The 23,637-nt window shown below is 42.9% G+C and overlaps 1 protein-coding gene across 16 annotated transcripts in view; it reads left to right on the top strand.

Moving 5' to 3' along the window:
* Nucleotides 1–23,637, top strand: part of RIMS2 (regulating synaptic membrane exocytosis 2) — a 578,844-nt gene that overhangs the window by 351,239 nt on the left and 203,968 nt on the right. For 11 of the 16 annotated variants that reach the window (XM_044295802.1, XM_044295797.1, XM_044295805.1 and 8 more), the window contains 3 exons: nucleotides 3,851–3,898; nucleotides 15,431–15,561; nucleotides 22,906–23,077. In XM_044295802.1, coding sequence (XP_044151737.1) covers nucleotides 3,851–3,898; nucleotides 15,431–15,561; nucleotides 22,906–23,077 — 351 coding nt within the window. The remainder of the gene's footprint in view (nucleotides 1–3,850; nucleotides 3,899–15,430; nucleotides 15,562–22,905; nucleotides 23,078–23,637) is intronic. The other 5 variants (XM_044295812.1, XM_044295801.1, XM_044295800.1 and 2 more) reach the window with 1 other exon arrangement.

Here is a 23,637-nt window from a genome sequence, read left to right as displayed (position 1 = left end):
ACTTAGGACGGTATAATAAGCTGGCGGGCCCATGGTAATTGTATAGGAGCATTATTTAGACACTGTTTAGCACGGCTATTGGTTTAAAGGGGTCTTCCGATTGTTTTAGGCTGCGTGCACACGACCATTGTGCGTTTTGCGGTCCGCAAATGGCGTGCGCAAAACTGCGGCTCGGATGCGGACCAAAAAAACGGTTGTGTGCATGAGGCCTTATACTGATGACTTGTCCTCAGGATAGGTCATCATTATGTGATTGGTGGGACCGACTCCCAGACCCCCCACCGATCAGCTGTGTGAAGAGGCCACAATACTCCAGTGAGCTCTGCAGCCTCCTCGCAGTTTACCAAGCACAGCATCTTACATTTGATAGTGGATGTGCTTGGTATCGCAGCTCAGCCCCATTCACTTGCATGGGACTGAGCTGCGCCTGGGTCCTGGGTCCGATGAATGTGACGTCACTGTCCTAGGAAGAGGCCACGGCCCTCACCGGAGCGCCAAAGCCTCTTCAAACAGCTGATTGGTGGGGGTGTCGGGAGTCGGACCCCCACTGATCACATACTGAGGATCTATCCTGATGATAGTTCATCAGTAAAAAACACTCCGTAAACCCCTTTAAGTTATGTGTTAAGCTGTTATGTGGTCACTGTATATTGGTATTTACTTGTACAGTGCATTACACTTGCAGTGTGTGTTGGGGTTAGCACTTTACAGCATTATACAGAATATTATATGGATGCATTATCTGACACTAATAAATGGTCCCTGTACTGTATGGTGCTTATAATTGGGCACTGTATAGTACATTATAATTATTTCTAGACTGTATGACCATATGTCACGTAGGACCGCGTAACCAGGACCATCCAACAACAACCAATTCAATCAAGTGCAGATATGGGCAAACCCTTTAAGAACTACAACTCAGGACACAAAGCAAACCATATCACACCAGTTACCACCAGAGAAATGTTAACGTCATGGTGTTGTAATATGACTGTTAGGTGTTTGACAACTTATGTTATGTGCTGATATTTTATTTCTTTGCAAATGTATCCTCATCTGTCTGGTGATGCACTGAGAGTAAATAGCAGGCTGATTGCTAGAAGATGCAATGTAGATACTGACATAAATGTACTGTTAGTGAAATAACCGGAGAGGAAATATTCGGTTGAGTCCCTGGGTGGGAAAATTAGGAAACAGATCACAAAGAGAAGAGACCGATGAACCTTTCATTTACGGTATATTAGCATGCATCAAATTTCTGCAATTGTCCCCTTCATCTGAATAAGGCGGCTAGAAATCCACGTGCTTGCAACTGAAGCGAAGCGATCCTATTCGGATGAATGGGCAAGATTTTTTCATTTGCAGAAATTTCGGCACCAAATCTGTTGCATGTAAATATACCCTTAGGCATCATCCATGAAGCGGAACCATGGGCAGTATACCGTACAGTGGCCCATAGGCTTTCCTGCGGCTCCAGAGCCTCTGCACGCTGCCGTGGAGGTATTCTCTACTAGAAGCAGGGCTCCTGGGTAAGAAAGTGAGGCATCTGAAGGAGCGTGACACAAGGCATGAGGCATTATAGTAGGGCCTCACAGAAGTCCAGGGGTGCCTTATTACAGGTTCATAGAACAATGTTGTACTTGACGTATAAGGGCTCATTAACACATGCTTTTTTTTTTTGTGGCATTATTTATTTTCAGCATCCTCTACATCTGTTTTTTTTAGGTTCTACATAGGAGCCTATGGGAAAAACGCCCAAAAAAACCACATACTACATGTTGAAAAAAAATGCCACTGACCCACTAACTACACCTCTTTGTAGTTCACTTTAAAGGGGTTTTCCGAGATTCTGATATTGAAAGCCTATCCTCAGGATACGGTAGGTCACCAATATCAGATTGGCGGGTTCTGACAGCTAGGACCACCACTGATCATGTGCTTGAGGAGGCTTCTGCACTCCAGTGATCGCTGCAACCTCCTTGGAGCTTACCAGACACAACGCCGTCCATTGTATAGTGGCTGTGTTTGGTATTGCAGCTCAGCCCCATTCACTTGAATGGGATTGGGCTGCGCTTAGACCACATGAACGAGATATCATTGGCCTAGGAAGAGGCCGTACCACTGCCTCTTCAAACAGCTGCTCAGCAAGAGTGCAGGGAGTCGGACCCTAACCAATCAGATCCCAAGGATAGGTCATGAAAATCTCGGACAACCTCTTTAAAGTAACATCTGATCGCAGTGTTTTACCCCACACCCAAAAAAAGAAAGCAAAAACGCCATAAAAAACATATTTTTCTTTAAACTGCTGCGTGGGAATCCAGCCATAAGTCAGATGAATCTGGCCAGCCGTACCAGTTAGCCCGCAGAGGGAAATTAATGCCAGAGCTGATCTCATAGTTTTCCGTGGGATCTTTTGTGGCATCAGTTTTGGTGCTGGAAGTCAAATATCTCCAGATAGAAAAATGCTGCATGCTGTGTTTTTCCATCCAGCACTGTTAGGCTATGGACACCGGAGCAATGCACAAAGTGCACCTACCCGTATATTAGTTGTGTCCAGCATAGGACGACTAGCTGGACACTACTGATATCTGTGAGCCTCGCTTTATAGACGTGTACATGATGCTTTACAATTCTTCTCTCTGGGATCCTTTTCTACTTTTCCATTGAAATTCAACACAACTAAGGCCGGGCTCACGTCACCTTTTCTTTTTCCGTTCTTCTGAAAAACTGATTCTGGAAAAAAATCGGATCCTGTTACATCTGTTGTGCGCATCCGTTTGAGTCATTTCCATCAGAGGTCGTTTTTTTTAGACGGAAAAGAAAATCCTACATGCAGTACTTTTTTATTCCGTCTGAAATAACGGATGCCAGATGTGCATAACTGATGCACAAGATCCGTTTTTTTTTTTACAGGATCCAGTTTTTTTCTTTTCTTCTGGCAGATCAGAAGAACGGAAAATGTAACGGTGATGTGAATCCAGCCTAAGCCATTAAACTGAGATGTTTAAACCGGACCATGTAGAAATGACACGAGACGTTATTTAAAGGAGCACTCCAGACAAAACATATACATTGTGGTTGCCTAGTGCAGGCCTTAAGGAGTGGAGCACCACTCATGGATCCTTAAAAAAACACAACAAAAGAGAAAATACTTGCATCATGCTCCGTCCCTCAGGCCCTGCACTAACCAAAACAAAGAGTATATGTTTTTCTGGAGTGTTCTTTTAAGGGCTGCTTGGGAACGAACGTGTGCCGGCCGGGCCCATATTGCGCCCTGCAAACAGCGGCTCTGCAATATACGGACCCCGGCTGTTTGTGCACCGCATCATGGATGCGGACCCATTCACATGAACGGAGGCACAGGACCCCACGAAATCAATACGGAGTGCTTCCATGGGGTTTCTGTCTGTGCCTCATCACTGCAAAAAAATAGAACATGTTCTATTTTTTTGTGGTGCAGACGGATCACGGACCCATTCAAGTTGAATGGGTCTGCATCCATCTGTGGAAACCGCACGGATTGTGCCCGTTTGCGGTCCCCAATGCACAGAATGGCCGGCACACGTTCGTGCGCATGAGCCCTAAGAATGTAACGGGTATTGTCCTCACATGTTTGTTCAGTTGACCTGTAGTATGTATTAGTGATGCCACTTGAAAAGTTAAACGTTTCAGCATTTTCAACCAACTTTGTGCTTTTGGTGTGAACTTTGTTGCTGTTGATGTTGATTTCAATACTTGTGTTTTATTTTGAATTCTTTTTAATTTCAGCTTGTTGTCTTTTTTTTTTTTTTGGTTTTTGTTTTATTGCCCTTTTTCCCCCCTCTTTTTGTTTGATTTCGCTTACCAGAGCCAAAGCCTTAATAGAAGAACAGCGCCTTTTGTTCCTAGGGTCCAGGTAAAGGCTTTTTCTGCCTGACATTAACTACAGCTGTGTGTTTACATTTGTTTTTTTGTTTTTGTTTTGTTTTGTTGTGTTTTTTTATGTTTTAGTTTGGAGAATGCATTGGAGGAAAACTGCAAATTTGGTTTGTTTTCCCCTATTTTCTGAAGTGTGTTGCTAGCATTGTGCATTCTCCAGTAGTGCATGTACATAGTAAGACCATGGGGAAACTTTAAAGAGACAAGGTATTGTGTGGCTGCTTAAAACCTTTATTTCAAGCCTTGAAATTACATGTTTTATAGCTGTTTTTTCAAAATTCTAAAATTCCTATCACCCGAAAGCTGGAACCATTAATGCAAAATCAGAGGAACACAGAGACACACTATGGGTCCATAGCAGGGTATAGGCGCCATATGACATATCCTTTCAACACAGATCCTGCTAGGGTAAGGCCACACCGTCAGGTTTCCTGATGTAATTTTGGAAGCCAAGATCAGGGGTGGATCATAGAACGAGAGAAAATATAAAGGACATATAGGACGACTTCTCCTTTTTGATCCCACTCCTGGTTTTGGCTTCTATCTCATTTTACATACAGTATATACAGGGGAAACTCGAAAAATGAGAATATCGTGCAAAGTTCATTTATTTCAGTAATGCAACTTAAAAGGTGAAACTAACATATGAGACTCATTACATGCAAAGCGAGATATTCCAAGCCTTTATTTGTTATAATTTGGATGATTACGGCTTACAGCTTATGAGACCCCAAAGTCACAATGTCAGGTCCCCTTTGCTCAGGGGGTATGGATTAATTAGCTGACCAGAGTGTGACACTTTGAGCCTAGAATATTGAACCTTTTCACAAAATTCTAATTTTAAGTTGCATTACTGAAATAAATGAACTTTTGCACGATATTCTAATTTTCCGAGTTTCACCTGTATATATCTATACTTCTAATTGTATTCTTCACCTGCTGAATGCAAGAGCAAAAATACAACATAAAAGCACACTCCAAATGACGCTGGTACCCTGTGATATTCCGAGTGCAGGGCCTGAGGTGGGTGGTAGGGCACCGGCAATACAATGGTACCAGCCGCGTGCAAACCGCATTACGGATGCGGACCCATTCACTTGAATGGGTCCGCAGTCCGGAAGGTTGGTGCGTAACAGAGGCATGGAACCCCACGGAAGCACTACGAAGTGTTCCGTGGGGTTTCTCTCCATGCCTCCGCACCATGCACTACTTTTTTGCTGTGCGGACCACCCGATGCGGATCGCGGACCCCATTCAAGTGAATGGGCCCACGATCCGCATGCGGCGGCCCTACAGTTGGTGCCCATGCATTGCAGACCGCGGGCCCGGCCGGCACACGTTCTTGTGCATGAGCCCTACGCATCAGTTATTTCCTAGCGTGTTCCTTTAATTATATGACTTGCTGCATCACAATAGCATACTTACCAACATCTCAGTTGGTAAAATCGGAACGTATAAGCCCCGCCCACAAGCACGCCCCAGAACTGCGTGGGGTTTGTGTTAGCCCCACGCATTTTCGGCCCGGGACAGTCGCGGCAAATTCGGGACAGTTGGCAACTATGCAATAGCAATCCAATCATGCAGTATACAGCGGCACTTTATTTATATTTGCCTGTCAGTCGAGGGCTTTATGTTCCCCCGAGCCCCCCTATAACCATTCTACGGCATAAGCAGAGTGTTTCACGAAACCCACGGGGGTCATTAAAGCTTCCGGAATGTGAAACCACGCGTTCAAGGGAACATTTTTTATTTATTTTTTTAAACTTTTTGTATTTAGACCTTTTCTTAAAATGCCTCTAAAATACTGATAAAAATGCAGAACATGGCTGAAATCCTTTGAAGGTGTTAGAAAATAGAATCAGCGCCCCTCTTGTCCATTCCACTGACCAATACCGCCATACCGTTGTCTGGTTTATCTTTATAGCGAGCCACAGTCTCTTTAAAGCTTTTACATCAACTCACAACCACGACATGCTTCCTCCTGCATTTTCCAGTATGTACAAGCTCTTGTCGTAAAAGATTAGCACGTCTACTTGTACCTTATTCTAAAAAACCCAAAAGGGGGAGATTTATCAAAACTGGCTCAGTTGTCCATAGCAACCAAGCAGATTCCACCTTTCATTTATCAGAGCTCCTTTGGAAAATGAAAGGAGGAATCTGATTGGCTGCTATGGCCAACTGAGGCAGTTTTCCTTTACACCAGTTTTGATAAATCTCCCCCCAAAATATTACATTTGGTGGCCAAAATAGTGGAAATGTATGTCTCGACAGTCTTGGCCTGGGCGTATCATAAAAGTAAATGGGGAAAAATCGTAAAATAGATGTTGAAGTAAGGCGTTCGCGTAATTGACGTGAATAAGGTACACAGTGATTGCTTCTCTTTGTAATCCGTGTCCTGCCACCAGTCTGCATGCTGTGTCACCGCCATTACTGTGCTTTATGGTACAGAAAGTATGTGAACGCTCTGCTTTATTGTGCTGTGCTCTGGAGCTAAACGTGAGTTATCGCTCTGTAGGAATCACGTGAAGGAGCCTATTTTACTTTACTATTATATCCCACAACAAATCAAATCTGCAACCATAAGGATGTTCTGATGTATGCCTGAAAAATAAAAATTTACAAAGGAAAACTGTCTTAGTCGCCCTTAGCAACCAATCAGAGTCCATCTTCCATTTTTCAAAACTCCTTTTGAAAATGAAAGGATCAATCTGATTGGTTGTTATGGGCAACTAAGCCAGTTTTACTTTACATTACCGTAGTTTAGATAAATCTCCCCCAAAAGATTTTCAGGGGGATTTTTATCCAAATTGGTGCACAGGAAGACTGACTTAGTTTCCTTTAGCAAGCAATTAAATTGATCCTTTCACTTTTCAGAACCTCTTTTGAAAATGAAAGGCTCAGTCTGACTGGTTGCTATGGGGAACCAATAAGTTTCCGCAGGAACTTTGAAAAATGAAAGGTGGAATCGGATTGGTTGCTATGGGCAACAAAGCCAGATTTCCTTTGCAAAAGTTTTGATAAATCTCCCCAAAAATATTTTCAGGGGGAGATTTATTGAATCTGGTGCACAGGAAAACTGGCTTAGTTGCCCATAGCAACCAATCAGAGTGATCCTTTCACTTTTCAGAGTTTCCTTTTGAAACGTATTGCTTGTTGTGGGCTCCCGGTGTAACTTTATGCAGATGAGGGCTTCAGTGCACCAAGAGGCGGGGCCTAACCACCCAGTGCCCCTCCAGTGCTGGCCGTGTCCCCGTTGCACTAAAGTTCTCATTAGCATAAAGAATAAGAGTCTTTTTTTTCTCAGGAACGCCACAGCCGATTAAAAAAAACCAGGTATGATGTTAATCGGCAAGAACAACTCTACCAGGTTATAAGCCTGGTTTAGTATGGTTGATCCTGCTGACTGGTGCCCTTTAAGCTGGCCATACACTTCAGATAGACAGCTATTTCTCTCGAAACCCCCCATACACATGTGCATTTGTCTCTGCCGAGTGTGCATGTGTTGTGAATGACGGAAGGGGAGACACCCCCAGTGACTGCTTAACTCCCTGAGCACAAAATGATTGCGCGTGTTGAAATCCAACAGCCTGATCCAGCACATGTGGGATAGGGGAGACAGAACAGCCACATACACACATAGTTGCCAACTGTCCTGAATTTGGAGGCACTAGACAGTCCTAGGAAATTTGTGCTGTCCCAGGATAAAAATAGGATGGCTAACTCAAACCCCACCCATAAGTGGATGTTCTCAGGTGGGGTCCAGGTGTTCCCAAGGGCGGGGCTTTGAAGCTGGTAAGTATGTCCACATGGACAGCCAATCGCTACAAATTCTATGGGCTCAAACAACATGAATCTGGTACGTAAATGGCCACCTCTATGACATAGGCCCTATTCACACAACTGTATTTTTGGTCCGCATTTTTTGCAGATTGGATGCAGGCCTATACATTTCAATGACAGCACATTGGATATGTCCGTTCCACAGTCCCGCAAAAATAATAGAATATGTCCTATTCCTGTCCACTTTGCGGACAAGAATAAGCATTGTTACAATGGATCCGCAAAAAAACGGACGACACACAGACGTCATCTGTGTGAAAAAATGAGCACTATGGATGCTTAAATTAAAGGATCCATTATTATTTTTTTTTGTTCCTCAGAAGAACGGAAAAGTGAACGCTGATCTGTCCTCGCTTTAGGTGAAATGTTTTATAGTAACAGTGCAAGATATCTATGGATTATATATGGATAGAGGTTTATAGGGAATGTGTCTTCAGAAAATGACCTATTGTTTAAATCACGTTTTTATGTTTAACATAGTTTTAAAGAATTTTTTATGATATTTAAATTTTCCACATCAATATCTATATTGAAACAAAAAACTTCCTGCAGTTTTCCGAATGGCCTCTAAGAATAATAATAGGCGCCACTTTTTGGTCTGTACAGACGTGACTGCAGTTGTCTGCTTATCTATACATAGAGGCGATACCATTACAGGCAGGATTAAAATGACAGATAAGAGAGGATCTGCCATTCACAATAGGTGATTGTCAGAGCTGATCTATTCTCTCCTTGTACAATGTCCTCAGCACAGGTCACAGAGCATGCCTAGAAAACTCTCCCATAGAAGTCACTGAGGTCCTCTCCTGACCATTGTGTCTATGGACCATGGGGGCTGCCGTAAAGCAATTTTCTTAATGCTCTCTAAATACTGTTAAGAAGAGCTCAGGCAGTATGGCCGCCCCCATAATCATGTTCAGGAAATAGAATAGGCAAATCTACAATCAGAAAATAAAAACAGATTAGAAAAAAGGAGATTTGTCTGTTTTTAACTGGCAGGAAAAAAAATTGGTGAACATTTCCTTTACATTTTGGGACAATGCCTTTAAAGTGGGTTCTCTGGGTTACAGATACTGAGAACCTATCCTCCAGATAGGTCATCAACATCAAATCAGTGGGGTCTGACGACCGACACCTACAGGGATCAGCCAGTTTGTACTCCCTAAACCGTGTAGTGGGCGTGCAGGGTACTGCAGCCCGGCTCCCATTCAAGTGAACGTTTCAGTTCCTGGCACCTTATTAGCCAGAAGCAGCTAATTAGCGGGTGTGCCGAGTGTCAGACCCCCCTACTAATTTGATATTGATGACCTAGCTCAAAGATAGGTTAAATATCTGTAACCCAGAGAACCCCTTTAAATGGAGTCTGTCACCACAAGTTGCCCTTATAGACCGCTTACATAGCGCTGTAGCATAACTATAGATCAGTCAAATGGTACCTTTGTCTTTTTGTTTGGATGTTCACTAGGGGCCCGCCCTGTAAGCCTCTTACGTCATCCAGTGTACTGTCCGAGATCCTGCCGGCGCATGCGCACTGCATGGAACAATGCTGCTGCCCACAATGGTCATCACAGTGCGCATGTGCCGGCCAGTACACCGGATGACGTAAGAGGCTTACAGGGTGGGCCAAGCAACAGGCTGGGGAGGGGTTATGTGAGAAGAAGGCAGAGCGGCCTGGGCACTTACAGCCCGAACGCCGCCCCTGGGCACTTACAGCCCGAACGCCGCCCCTTGGCACTTGCGAGCCCTAATTTACATATGAATAAAACTCAGTTTTTGCCCCTGGTGAACATCCAAACAAATTGACAAAAGTACCATTTGACTGATCTATAGGTATGCTACAGCGCTATGTAAGCGGTGTATAATGGCAAACTGTGGTGACAGACTCCCTTTAAGTTTTTAAAAAGAAGTTTGCTATTTTTTTTATTTTTTGTATTATAAGAATGTTCATGTTAACTGTGGAATACCCACAAAATAATTAGGGATGAGCGAATCGACTTCGGATGAAACATCCGAAGTCGATTCTCATAAAACTTCATTTCAATACTGTACAGAGCAAGCGCTCTGCTCAGTATTAGGATGTATTGGCTACCTTGGAACCGAATCCGAGTTCGGGAAATGTTTTTTTTACAGAAATCTATTTATGAAGTTAATAACTTTAGCTCATCGAAGCCAATGCATTCCAATACTGTACAGAGCGCTCCGAAGTTTTAATGCGAATCGACTTCGGGTGTTTCATCCGAAGTTGATTCGCTCATCCCTAAAAATAATGAAACGCTGGTAGAGAATTTAAAGCAGAACTCCAGACCCCTGTGCAACTCAGTAAGGGCCATAAACATATTAGTAGTACATACTTAACCGTGTAAAGCTTAGGTCACATACAGACATGGCGAATTTGCTGCAGATTCTTGGTGCAGGTATCTCACAGAAAATGCACAGCACATTGCAATAAAATACATGTTAAGAAAGGCGGATGGCCATATGACTGTAGGGTCAGACTACACAGGGTTTGTTTGCAGTCTGTTACCATGGAGTCGCATTGCGGCTTTTTTAATTTTCGTGCTTTTTTGATACTGTGGCACAAAAAAAAAAAAAAAATGGTTCTAAATAATAATTGTTACTGGCTACACTGGTGTGAAAAGTACTGAATGTGTTCACATGGTGTCACTTCACTATATTCATAAGGTCACTGCATCCTGCTTTGCCCATTTTCATGACTGTATGTACATTTGTCTTTAACCCTTCTAACCCTATACATTGCATGCCTTTCCTTTTGAAACCCATGTAATCTGTCCATCTTTTTACTGTTCTCCATATTTTTAATGTTGAACTGACAGATACTTAACAGAGGGGGTACCACGTCCAGGACCAAGATCGGACTGGCCCACCAGAGTACCAGAGGATCCTCCGGTGGGCTCAGGCTCTGATGCAATAATGGGCCCCAAAGGTCCAGGAAAAAAATCTAATTTGGAGCTGCCTTTGGAGCTAATCACTTGGTGCTAGGGTCTATATCTATGATTTAAAACCTGTAATACACTATTGATGATGTAAGACTTGGGCCCCAAGAATAATTTCCTCAGGTGGGCCCAAAGAACCCCAGTCCGAGAAGGTAGACTCTCATCTTTTAGCAGCTACACAGACTACATCTCATTGCGGAAGACTCAACACGTCAGTAACTTACATGGACAAAGCATTGATTTCAGTGGGTACTGTGTAAGGCCTGTTTCACACTTATGTTCTGGGTTTCCGGTTTTGAGATCTGGCAGAGGATCTCAAAACTGGGCCAAAACTGATCAGGATGCATTCCGTTCTGTTTTGTTGCGTTTTTTGACCTGATACAAAACCACTGCAAGCTGCAGTTTTTTGTCCGGTCTGCGAAATGGAACAAACCGATTCCAGCATGAAAATCAATGTAAGGCCTAGTTCACACGAACGTATAGCTTTTAAAGTTTTTTGCGGTCCGTTTTTCACTGATCCGTTGTTCCGATTTTGAGTTCTGTTGTGTTTCCGTTTCTGTTCCGTTTTTCTGTATGGCATATACAGTATACAGTAATCACATAGAAAAAATTGGGCTGGGCATAGCATTTTCAATAGATGGTTCAGCAAAAACGGAACAGATACGGAAGATATACGGATGCATTTCCGTATGTGTTCCGTTTTTTTTTGCGGACCCATTGACTTTAATGGAGCCACGGAACGTGATTTGCGGCCAAATATAGGACATGTTCTATCTTTCAACGGAACGGAAAAATGGAATGCATACGGAACACATTCCGTTTTTTTTGCAAAACCATTGAAATGAATGGTTCCGTATACGGACCATATACGGAACACAAAAAAACGGCCCGTACACTCGCAAAATAAACGTTCGTGTGAACTAGGCCTAAGTCAATGTAACTGATTAGAAAATGGATCCAGCACCCATTGGCTTACAATGTTTTTTATACCGATCCGGGTTGTTCAGTTTAGATCTAATTCAACTGGATCTGACTGAAACAGATGCATCTGGATGTAATAAATGACACAGATCTGTTTAATTCCAGTTTTAAGATCCTCTGCAATGCAGGTGTGAAACAGGCCTAATGCTTAAATGGGTTATCCCATGATTAATGTAACATGAAAATGAACATCATATAGTAAATGACAATTTCTTTCTAACAGAGCTAGAACCAGCCCTGTACCTCACATGGATCCAGACATCTCCACATTTATTGCCCCAATTGCTCTGCTGGATTTATATCAAGCTGGCAGCTCAGGGGAGTGTCTTTTCTCAGGGTGTGTGTCTTTTCTCAGGGGGCGTGTCTTTCTTCTGTTTCTCTCTCCCTATCACAGCTCAGGAGGCAGTTGAAGGATGAAACTGAGCATGTGCGGCCATCTCAGTGAGCAGGACAAAGAAATAAAGCTTTATGGAAGGACATATTCAGTGTCTGATTGATGTGGGTCCAAGCCTCCGCATCTCCATCAATCAGCAATACAAAGGGGCCCAGGAGCTGAGCTGCAGTGCCATGCAGGCTCGGACTGGCCACAGGGGAACAGAGTAATCCCCCGGGTGGGCCCCCTGTCCACCAGCACAGCATCTCAAATGTAAATATATATATATATATATATATATATACGGGTAAACTATCCAGTTTACTATTATAGACACATCAGAAGGTAAAGATGGCGTCTAGGAATTAGAGGCAGGACAGTCAGTATCCTCTCTCCTTAGGGACCCACCTTTTGAAGTTGTTGCAGGGACCCCTATAATCAGTCCTCTTGTAGCGTCTTCTGTGTGGGCAGGTAATATGTGAATGTCGCTGTACAGTGGGCCCCCAGAATGAATTGTACACTCAAGCAAATGCTGTGGCGCCATTACACATCCGCATTCCATCCTAAGGAAGGGTGGACAGTGTGTATTCTCCTCTAATGCAGACATACTGGCCCATATGCTTTATGACAGATGGTGTTGCTACATCTCTAATGGCCACTCTCATAAGTGTTAATCTCTGTGCTTCAAAAATATCTTAAGATTCTACAAAATATAATTACCAAGATATCTGGCTTCTTCCCACTCAGTATTATCTAATTGTGCAGATATAAGCCTTAATTAGTAAGTAATGCTCAGCGCTGCCCCAGATATGGATGATTTGCTTATTTAGAGCATTCCTATTCTTCACATTGTAATTAGTGAGAACGTTCTGATTTCAGGATGAATATGGAGAATGTTGTACTGTCCGGGAAAAATCAGTTCGAAACATGGCCGCCATGTTTTGTAGTCTACAATGTCATCAGAGGACACATTACACCTGCGTTTAGTTTGGGTGTTAGATAGGGTGCTGTGAAAGGTACATCCCCCCCCCCAGAAAAAAAAGAAGCAGGGTGTTTGGTAGAGATGGGCTGGAGGAACATGTAAGTTGGGTGCTGTCTGTGTGTGTGTTAGGGAGCGGGGATGTTTAGATACACAACTAGGAGAGAGAACTGAAACTTTGCCTTGGGTGAGGAAAAGCCTAGTTAGGGTACTTTCACACTAGCGTTTTTATTTTCCGGTATTGTGTTCCGTCACAGGGGCTCAATACCAGAAAAAAACTGATCAGTTTTATCCTAATGCATTCTGAATGGAGAGCAATCCATTTAGGATGCATCAGTTCAGTCCCTCTTACGTTTTTGGGCCCGAGAAAATACCGCAGCATGCTGCAGTTTTCTCTCCGGCCAAAAATCCTGAACACTTGCCGGATTGCCGGATCCGGCATTAATTTCCATTGAAATGCATTAATGCCGGATCCCGCCCAAAGTGGGCAAAACATGCGCAGACCTTTAAAAATTAGAAAAAAATAAATACCGGATCCGTTTTTCTGGATGACAACAGGAAAGACGGATACGGTATTGCAATGCATTTGTCAGACGAATCCTCATCCGGATCCGTCTCACAAATGCATCCGTTTGCGTCCGGATTGCCAGATCCGGCAGGCAGATACCTGATATTAGTGATGTCATTCACTGGAAGAAGAGCTGTGGCTCAGAAAGACCCAGGATTTTACTAGGTTGGTAGAAGAGTTTATTTTTTACATGAAGAAATGTTCTCTAAATTTTAACTGCATTGTAAAACAGAGCTCTGGCCCAGCGAGGTTCCCTTATCAAAATTTGAACTCTACCAAAAATCTTCAAATTTTGTTTTAACCACTCCCTTACCATCTCACAATCCTAGACAACTTCTTGGGTTGTTATGAGAAACAGTCGACAAGTTTGTTGACAGACACACCCCTTACAGCTGAGCTCCAATAATGCGGTGGGGCAGATAAACATGATGGCCTGGTGTAAGAAAAGTGTATACGGTAGAGAAATGTTATCAAAACCCAACGGCTGGTGTATTAGGGCCTCCCTACTCTGCCCCCAACAGCAGTTGGATTTCAGCGCGCCCAATACTTTTGTTCTCAAAGAGGTAAGCTGCCGCGAGAGGTGTCTGGCAGCAGCTTTCTACTCTTTCCCCATTGAGGACACATGCATGTGTATGTAGGAGCCAGTAGAAATGATTGTTGGTGAATCTCAAATTCAGGTAGCAACTATCTAATGTTTGGCAAGTCTAGGACACCTGGATGTATCATGGCTCCGTACAAGCCCTGAGTTGGACAAAGCTGTAATATGGCACCAGTAGATTGGAACTTTACTGTACCTGTGCGGTTCTGGACTATAATACCGAGTATAACTCATGATCAGTGATGAAAAGTTACTCAACTAACTTTTTATGTAGGCTAGTTGTATATGTGAAATGGACTAAATTTGTAAGCAATTTTGGGTAAGAACACTGGTGTAGGATGCAGTAGTACTATTCAGGGGTACCTACCTCTTTAATAATTGTGGGACATCTTAGGAGGTCCATTGCTGGTGTAGATTTCTGGCATATCTTTGGAGGTCCTTGCTGCTATAATTTAACTCTGTTTTCTGGCACAAATATTCTTAAAAAAAAAATATATTTTTTTATTTATTAATGTGTAAATTTGATCTACAGCCAACCAGATCCTGAAAATAAGAGCAGCAGCAGAGGAGTGTGCTGATCTTGCAGTCAGCAGTGACCAGTCCAAATCGCTTGATTGTGTCAGTGTGGGCACCACTTAGATGACAGAGTATTGTTATGAAGTGATTAGTGGAATGGAGACAAGTTGGAGGTTATTGACTTTATAATAAAAAGTGCAGAGTGTCGAATCCTTCAGGGGTAGAAAAATGTTGATATTATGGAAGACGGTGACCTGTCCATTCATATGACCAGGTTAGTGAGGACAGGGCAGCACATCACAAGGCAACGTCATGTTTAAAGGAAGAAAATGAAGTTGAAAGTTCCCACTTTCTGAAAAAAAAGTTATATAACTTAACCACCTAATTGCTAATGACCTCTTGAAATGCTTCCACATGTGATATCATAATACTGAATCAGAGTATAAGTAGCATAAATGTACTTGATCGGCACATATTCTACTTCCATCTTCTCTGCTTGCTTCTGAACTCTGTACTCATACCTGTATAAAATAGCCCTCATATTCCTGGTATGAAATTGGCCTACATTTCCCGTACTGTATGTGCATTCAGCATGAATCATTTTATTTCTGTTTGTATGTATGTAGCAGGATGGCGTATTTTATATATATACGATAATCAGTGCTTCTCTTTAAAAGACACTTGGTGTTTCTCTCCTGCAGATAAAACTCTGGTATGACAAAGTTGGTCATCAATTGATTGTCACTATATTAGGAGCTAAGGACCTGCCATCGAGGGAAGATGGGAGACCGAGAAACCCTTATGTTAAAATTTATTTTCTTCCTGATCGAAGGTATGTAAAGAGTGTACAGTGAATTCGGAATATCTTCAGACCCTTTCACATTTTTTCACATCTTGTGCTGTGCCCTTGTGCTAAAATAAAAACAAATCCAGTTTTCCCTAACAATCTGCACTCAATACCTCATAATGAGAAAGTATAAAAAACTGAATTTTATAAATATTTTTTGCATGGACATAAATATTCTGACCCTTACTATGACACTTAAAATTTATCTCTGGTGGCCTGTTACGGCCCTTGGAGTGCGCTGTGACACTTATACCACGCTTGCCGTGGTGTGTGCCGTGACATGGTTGCCTTGCAGGTTGTTTCCTCCTCTGTCCGGTGCTGGAGGGGTTAACCACCTTGTTGGGTGAGGTCACTAGGTGCTTCATCTTACCTGTGGCTAGAGGCCAGGAGTCAGTGGTACTCCAGCCATGGTGTGTGCTGGAGTTATGCTCCTAGTCTTCATGTTTCATCTCCTAGAGTGAGGGCCTCCTTGTGGGACATCAAGGTTTCCAGCAATGTCTTCCCTCCCTTACATGTGTTGTATGTTTGTTGTGGGGGTTATGATTTGGTGTATTGTAATGTCTAGCTTGGTGTTCCATGTCTGGTATGTTTGGTGATATCTTCCAGCATGGTTGCTTGACATTTCCCCTGTTTGTTGTCCACCTCCGGAAGGGGGCTGGTTTCCCGGAGGTGTGAACCATAAGCCTGTATGCAGAGCTGCCGTGCACCTTGCGGCATGGGGTCCAGGCAGTACCTGGTTTGCTGGATACCAGTGTGTGGGTGTTGTTGGTACGGTGTCCTGTTTGGTGTGTGGGCTCCTGTACTTATGCACGGGCTCCAGTTTTGGTGGCTGCGGCAGGTAAGTGTGTACTTAGTTACTGCATACAGTCTCTTACATTTCCTTGCAACTAGGCCATTTAAGACTCCTGTTCTTCCGTGTCTTGGAATAACAGGTTGTCTCTCCCCTGCTCCTATGAAAGGGATTATCAGGGCGACTCATGGCCAAAGGTATCCTGGGTATGAGCTGTCCTACCATCCAGGTCCGCTCATATGGTGAGGAGTAAGGGGCGAGGATTAGGGACGCTTTAGGAGGTGACCTGCTCCCAGCTTTCTGGCCTAGCTGCTTCCCCTTATACCCGACATTATACGGTAGGGCCTCCCATTTCTCTTGATAATCTTTGAGATGTTTGTACACCTTGATTAGAGTCCATCTGTAGTAAATTCAAATGATTGGACATTATTTGGAAAGACACAACAGCCCTGTCCATATAAGGTCTCACAGCTGACAATGCCTATCAGAGCAAAAAACAAGCCATAAAGAGGAAAGAACTGCCTGTAGAGATCAGAGACAGGATTGTGTGGAGACCCAGATCTGGAGAAGGGAACAAAAACATTTCTGCTGTGCTGAAAGTTTCCAAGAGCACAGTGACCTTTATAATTCTTAAATGGAAGAAGTCTAGAACAACAAGGACTATTCCTAGAGCTCGCTGCCCTACCAAACTTAGTAATCAAAGAAAAAGGACCTGGGTAAGAGAGGTGACAAAGAACCAAATGGCTGAGCTCCAAATATCCTGTGTGCAGATGGGAGAAACTTACAGAAGGTCAACCATCAATGCAGCACTTCACCAATTTGGGCTTTGTGACAGAGTGGCCAGAAAGAAGCCTCTTCTCAGTGATTATTATTATTTTTTTAAATAATCAATTGCCTCTCTGGAAGAAGGTGGTGCTCAAATCCTGGGTTGAAGGCTCATGCATCCAAATAGAAGTGTATCCACTCAGTAAACAATTCATGAAAGCTTGCTCATTTATTAGCATCTGTCTCTTTCTGTCCCTGGAGGACCTGGCAAACATTACAAGGACAGAAGGACAATGGGAACTTTGTAATTCTTCATGTATCCGGTGGTGGCACTACAGGGAAATTGAACACTTGCTGATGTGTTCCCACCACAGATCACAGTTGAACGATGGATCTCCCACTGACCCATAAACTGGTTTTCTAAGCAGTATGATAATGTTTTCACCAGAAGAAGCTCCAACAACCAGGGTGCGGCAGCCAATAGAAGTCACAGTTATTTTTAACTTTTTTTTTTATTGGTTGCAGTGGCCTACAGTATCTCAAATGTTCTCAATGTCTGTGAATCAAGGTTGTAGCTGTAGGGGTTGCAGAGGTAGCAGTCGCTAACGGGCCCAGGAGCCTGAGGGGGCCAAAGACCCTTGTGCCGCATAAGACACTGGCATTATAGAAAGTGCATGCTGGTCAAGTTACACCTCTGGCTGGAGGGAAGGGGTTAGGTCAAGAATTTGGCATGGGGTGGAGCCGTTTCAATTTTTGCTCAGGCAGCATGAAAACTATGGGCTTCCCTGCCCACAAAGCACTGAGGGAAGGGGGGCCCAAGCTGAACTCTTGCAGAAGGGCCAATGAGCCATTAGATACGCCCTGCTGTGAATAGTTCTCAGTCCTCAGAAGTAGAAGTCCTCTGCACCCAAAACCAAGTGTTTATTGGTTTTGCCACTTTCTGATAGAATTTCATTAGCGTGGTATTAACAAAGGGTATATTCTCAAATACCAGCTAACTTTTAATTAGGTTTCATATCTCCTACTGAAGGTCATTAAGGTATTTTAATTGGAGATAACCAATATAAATTTACTCTCCTCTCATTAGAGGATTCTCATATAGCATCTGCCAAGTGCAGAGATTCCTATCTTCTAATAAGTAAAATATGTCAATACTTTTAATGAAATCCTGGCGTTATTAGTGCAATCAAGGGGTCAACTAAGAAAACATAAAAAACATTGTTAACTACTGTGTGGTCTGTGGCTGCATCAAAAGCAAAGGTTCTGTTATTTTTTAATTAAGCACCCTGGTCTTAAAGGGGCTCTCCCATAAAGCATCAACTAACTATACCATAAGTATGATCGGTATGGGTCTGGCAGCTGCATCCTACCCAAAGAATAGGGTTTCCTGGTCCCTTTTTCCCAAGCATGCTCGGTTGCTCTCCATTTAATCAAGTAGAAGATACAGAAACAAATGGCAAATCATGGGCAATAGGGGAATCAACATCTTTAAAGGAGTCTTAGGGTCTGACCCTCATTGAGCACAGTAGATATGGAATATCTAATTCATTAGGTATATCAAAGGTATGACATGAAGCTCCTGAGTCCCAATCCAAAATTTGTATTATGGTCCCCTACCTACCACGTGCCATTTATAAAACTGGTTTCTTTCTACGTACCAAAGAGTAGCTTGGACCTCCTCTGTCACCAGTGTTGGTTTAGAAAGCCGAATAAAAATGGTAGATATTAAAGCCTTTGCTTACCACAAAACATCACACCCAAGTTCCTCTCTTAGGCCTCTTTCACACTACAGTATGTCCATTTCAGTGTTTTGCGGTCCGTTTTTCACGGATCCGTTGTTCCGTTTTTTTGCTTCCGTTGTGGTTCCGTTTCCGTTCCGTTGTTCCGTTCCGTTTTTCCGTATGGCATATACAGTATACAGTAATTACATAGAAAAAATTGGGCTGGGCATAACATTTTCAATAGATGGTTCAGAAAAAACGGAACGGAAACGGAAGACATACGGGTGCATTTCCGTATGTGTTCCGTTTTTTTTGCGGACCCATTGACTTGAATGGAGCCACGGACCGTGATTTGCGGCCAAATATAGGACATGTTCTATCTTTCAACGGAACGGAAAAACGGAAATACGGAAACGGAATGCATACGGAACACATTCCGTTTTTTTTGCGGAACCATTGAAATGAATGGTTCCGTATACGGACCGTATACGGAATGCAAAAAACGGACCGCAAAACGGGAAATAAAAACGGTAGTGTGAAAGAGGCCTTAGTACGCACCAGTGCACAAAGCTCATAATATGTTTTGGTCCTACTCATTTCTCTCAATGCATTGCAGGTTGTAGCCCTAAAGTTGTACGATTTTGTATTTAATCTTCACCACTAAGGAGTGAATTTCTCAAAATTAATTGAATTCCTATTCGTCCGAACCTGCAAAGAAATGCGATGTTATAGGCCAGACAAGACTCCTCTTGGTATGCAAATGAGCTTTAATTCCAATAGGAACAGAAAACTAAGCCTTTGTTAGCCACCAGATGGGTATAGGTATCAATCCAGTAAGGCAATGCTTAGCCTTTTAAACAGGCTTTGAAGCATAACTTAGATGGCCCCTAGCGTAGCTAGGTGAGAGGCCTTGGTTGGTATCCTGGGGAGATATGCTTTCTTTTTATGGAGAGCATCTAGGTAGCTAGTACGCATGAGGACTAGTCCCATAAGCCAGGCAACGCTCCACTGAGTTTCTTGGAAACAAATATGCAAGTTAGCTTTCCTTCCTAAAGGAGAAGAAAGCTAAGGGTGGATTTCTGTGCGGACTAAATCCCCATTGAAATGAATGAATGTATTTAGCTTCAGAAAATAAGCAAAAAAATATTATTTACATTGAGGAACACAGCAAAGGGACAATTTTCAGTGTGTCGCCTGGCCGCTACAGAAATGCTTCCCCCATGTTATCCTGCGGGGCCGAAATGGTCAATCCCTGTGCTGTGTTCTGCTCCAGAATTAACCCAAATTAATCTGAACAAATTCTGAATCTGCCAAATCAGAATAAATAAATAAAATTCTGAACAAATTCTGATTCTAACAAATCAATTCTCTCATCTCTATTATCCAACTTTGAGTCAAAGTGACCGAAAGCAAGACTATTTCTCTAGGAGGTGAAGATACGCTAGAACCTCCCATGACCACCTCAGCACATGTAGCTGCAGAAATTAGTCAAAAACGTATTGGTCATCAGTCCTATCCCAGATTAATCTAGTTGCAGGTACAAATCTTTCATTACTTCCAGAGATTTGCCTGTTACATTTATTCCCAGATAAACTCCCTAAACATACACTGAAACTAATAAAACACCTCCTTGCAGCTGCCAGAATACTAGTCCCCACTTATTGGAAGTCAGACTCTCCCCCTAACGCTCAGACAGTGGTTGGAAAAAGTTGACTCTCTGTTCCGTCTGGAGGAGCTGGCAAGTTGGGAGACTAAGGTCTCTTTCACATGGGTGTCACGGGTAAGGGCTGGATGCGTTCAGGGTGCATTGCGGGAAAACCACGCGAGTAGGCACACAATTGCAGTCAGTTTTGTCTGTGATTGCGTTCTGATGTTCAGTTTTTTAAAGAATGCTATTCTTTAAAAAAACAAAACTGAATGTGATACCCAGGCCCGAACCTGGACTTCTTCACTAAAGTTCGAGTTTGGGTTTGGTGTTCTGTAGATTTTATTATTTTCTATCATAACATAGTTATAATTGAAAATAATAGCATTCTTCAATACAGAATACCAAGTGAAATGTCACTTGAGGTTTCAAATATAATAAAAACATTACTCACCTCATCCACTTGATTGCGCAGCCGGGATCTACTTCTTTGTTCTTCTTGAAGGACCTGAAAAAGGTCCTTCTATCTTCATTCAGCAGGACCTGCGCTAATGTCACCGCGCTCACCACAAGTGATGCGTGAAAAACATCGCTCATGTGCACAGCCCCTTTGAAATGAATAGGTCAGGATTCAGTGTGGGTGCAATGCGTTCACCTCACACATTGCACCCGCACGAAAAACTCGCCTGTGTGAAAGGGGCCTAAGGCCTTTTTCAGACGGGCGTTGCGGGAAAATGTGCGGGTGTGTTGCGGGGACACCCACTATTTTTCCGTGTGAGTGCAAAACATTGTAATGCATTTTGCACGCGCGTGAGAAAAATTGCGCGTGTTTGGTACCCAAACCCGAACTTCTTCACAGAAGTTCGGGCTTGAGATCGGTGTTCTGTAGATTGTATTATTTTCCCTTATAACATGGTTATAAGGGAAAATAATAGCATTCTGAATACAGAATGCATAGTAAAATAGCGCTAGAGGGGTTAAAAAAATGAAAAAATAATTTAACTCACCTTAGTCCACTTGATCGCGTAGCCCGGCATCTCTTCTGTCTCCTTTGCTGAACAGGACCTGTGGTGAGCATTCATTGCAGGAACAAGACCTGTGGTGATGTCACTCCGGTCATCACATGATCCATCACATGATCAATCACCATGGTAAAAGATCATGTGATGGAACATGTGATGACCGGAGTGACGTCACCACAGGTCCTGTTCGGCAAAGGAGACAGACGAGATGCCGGGCAGTGCGATCAAGTGGACTAAGGTGAGTTACGTTTTTTATTTATTTATTTTAACCCCTCCAGCGCTATTTTACTATGCATTCTGTATTCAGAATGCTATTATTTTCCCTTATAACCATGTTATAAGGGAAAATAATAATGATCGGGTCTCCATCCCGATCGTCTCCTAGCAACCGTGCGTGAAAATCTCACCGCATCCGCACTTGCTTGCGGATGCTTGCGATTTTCACGCAACCCCATTCACTTCTATGGGGCCTGTGTTGTGTGAAAAACGCACAAAGAGGAGTATGCTGCGATTTTCACGCAACGCACAAGTGATGCGTGAAAATCACAGCTCATGTGAACAGCCCCATAGAAATGAATGGGTCGGTATTCAGTGCGGGTGCAATGCGTTCAACTCACGCATCGCATCCGCGCGGAATACTCGCCCGTGTGAAAGGGGCCTAAGACTCACACCTTCTTCAAGAAGATTTGGTACCCTTGGGCTAAATTTAGATGCTTCCCTATCTGAGAGTTGATGAGGTGTCCGATAGAGAGTGAGATACTTAGTTATTTGTCCTTCCATTTAATATTAGCCTACAGCTTATCTTCTCACATTCTCCCCTATAGACTATTTAATGGTAAAGAGACACATTTTTGTAGCCTTTACTTCCCCCCTCCCTCTTTCCCTCGCCCCCCTCCCCTTTTTTATCCCTCATGTTAACCAACTCACTTTTCAGTATTGATAACTTCTGATGACTGAATTATCCGCATATGTTTCTTTTCCATCTCGATTCATTACAGAGGTCACTATTACTGTACTAATGTGAATGTACTATTGTAGTGATACATATGTTTATTCATTATGTACCAGACAAGACTGTAAACCTCCGGGTGATTCAAGCTGTACAATGTATAAGAAATACTGTACTGTCGTATTGTTACTCATGTTCTTATAATCTATATATTAATAAAAAGAAGTTTAGAAATAAAATAAATTTGTCAAATACTACTCAGAAATAGTGGTCACCTATGTAGGAGTTCAGATGGTTGGCAGGAAAACTAATGTAGCATATACTCTAGAAAACTACCAGGGCTGCAGGGAGCTGAAGACTTAACCGAGTTATAATAATCCTCTGATTACAGTACAGTATCAAGATAAATATATGACATCTTCGTATTTTTATTATAGTGATAAGAACAAAAGGAGAACAAAGACTGTGAAGAAAACATTAGAACCCAAATGGAACCAAACGTTCATGTACTCTCCAGTTCCTCGAAGAGAGTTTAGAGAACGAATGTTGGAGATCACACTTTGGGATCAAGCCAGAGTTCGAGAGGAAGAAAGTGAATTCTTAGGAGAGGTATTCTGACAAACCAATAAAAAAATAAATCTAATAGTAAGAAATGTAAGATATTTCTAAAGTGCCAATAGATTTTTAATGACATTTTGAATCACATAACACATAACTGTATTGGATCCAGCGGACAGTCACAAATTTCAGCAAATGTCCCTGTGGTGATGGGACGGCTGAGTTGTATCCCGGTTTCAATTGTGTCTGTGTCCTGAAGGCGCAGAGACAGTTGTATGCAATGGTGAAGCAAGTAACCATCATCTCCCTGCTCCACCATTCACCCATCAGGTGCTCTGCCCAGCAGGCACAATGTGGTGACCTCATTACGGCTGCAAGGCTGGGGACTGATCGCTGGGGGATGATGATCATTGTGCTTAGTGCAACAGGCGTGATGACGTCACTTCATCCTGCCTGCTGCTGGGGGCAGCAGTATGAGCTCCATTGGCTGGGGGAATGGGGTGAAATGAGTGTTTTTGTTATTTTCTTAAAATTATTATTACAAGCTGTAAAGGGACATATCTACTGTGTGAGGCACTGAGGAGGCATCTACTGTGTGATGGCAATCAGGG

The sequence above is a fragment of the Bufo gargarizans genome, chromosome 5 (genome assembly GCF_014858855.1).
Source record: "Bufo gargarizans isolate SCDJY-AF-19 chromosome 5, ASM1485885v1, whole genome shotgun sequence".
Taxonomy (NCBI): Eukaryota; Metazoa; Chordata; class Amphibia; order Anura; family Bufonidae; genus Bufo; species Bufo gargarizans.
Note: the sequence above shows the minus strand (reverse complement) of the source record. Positions and strands in the feature narration are given on the sequence as shown.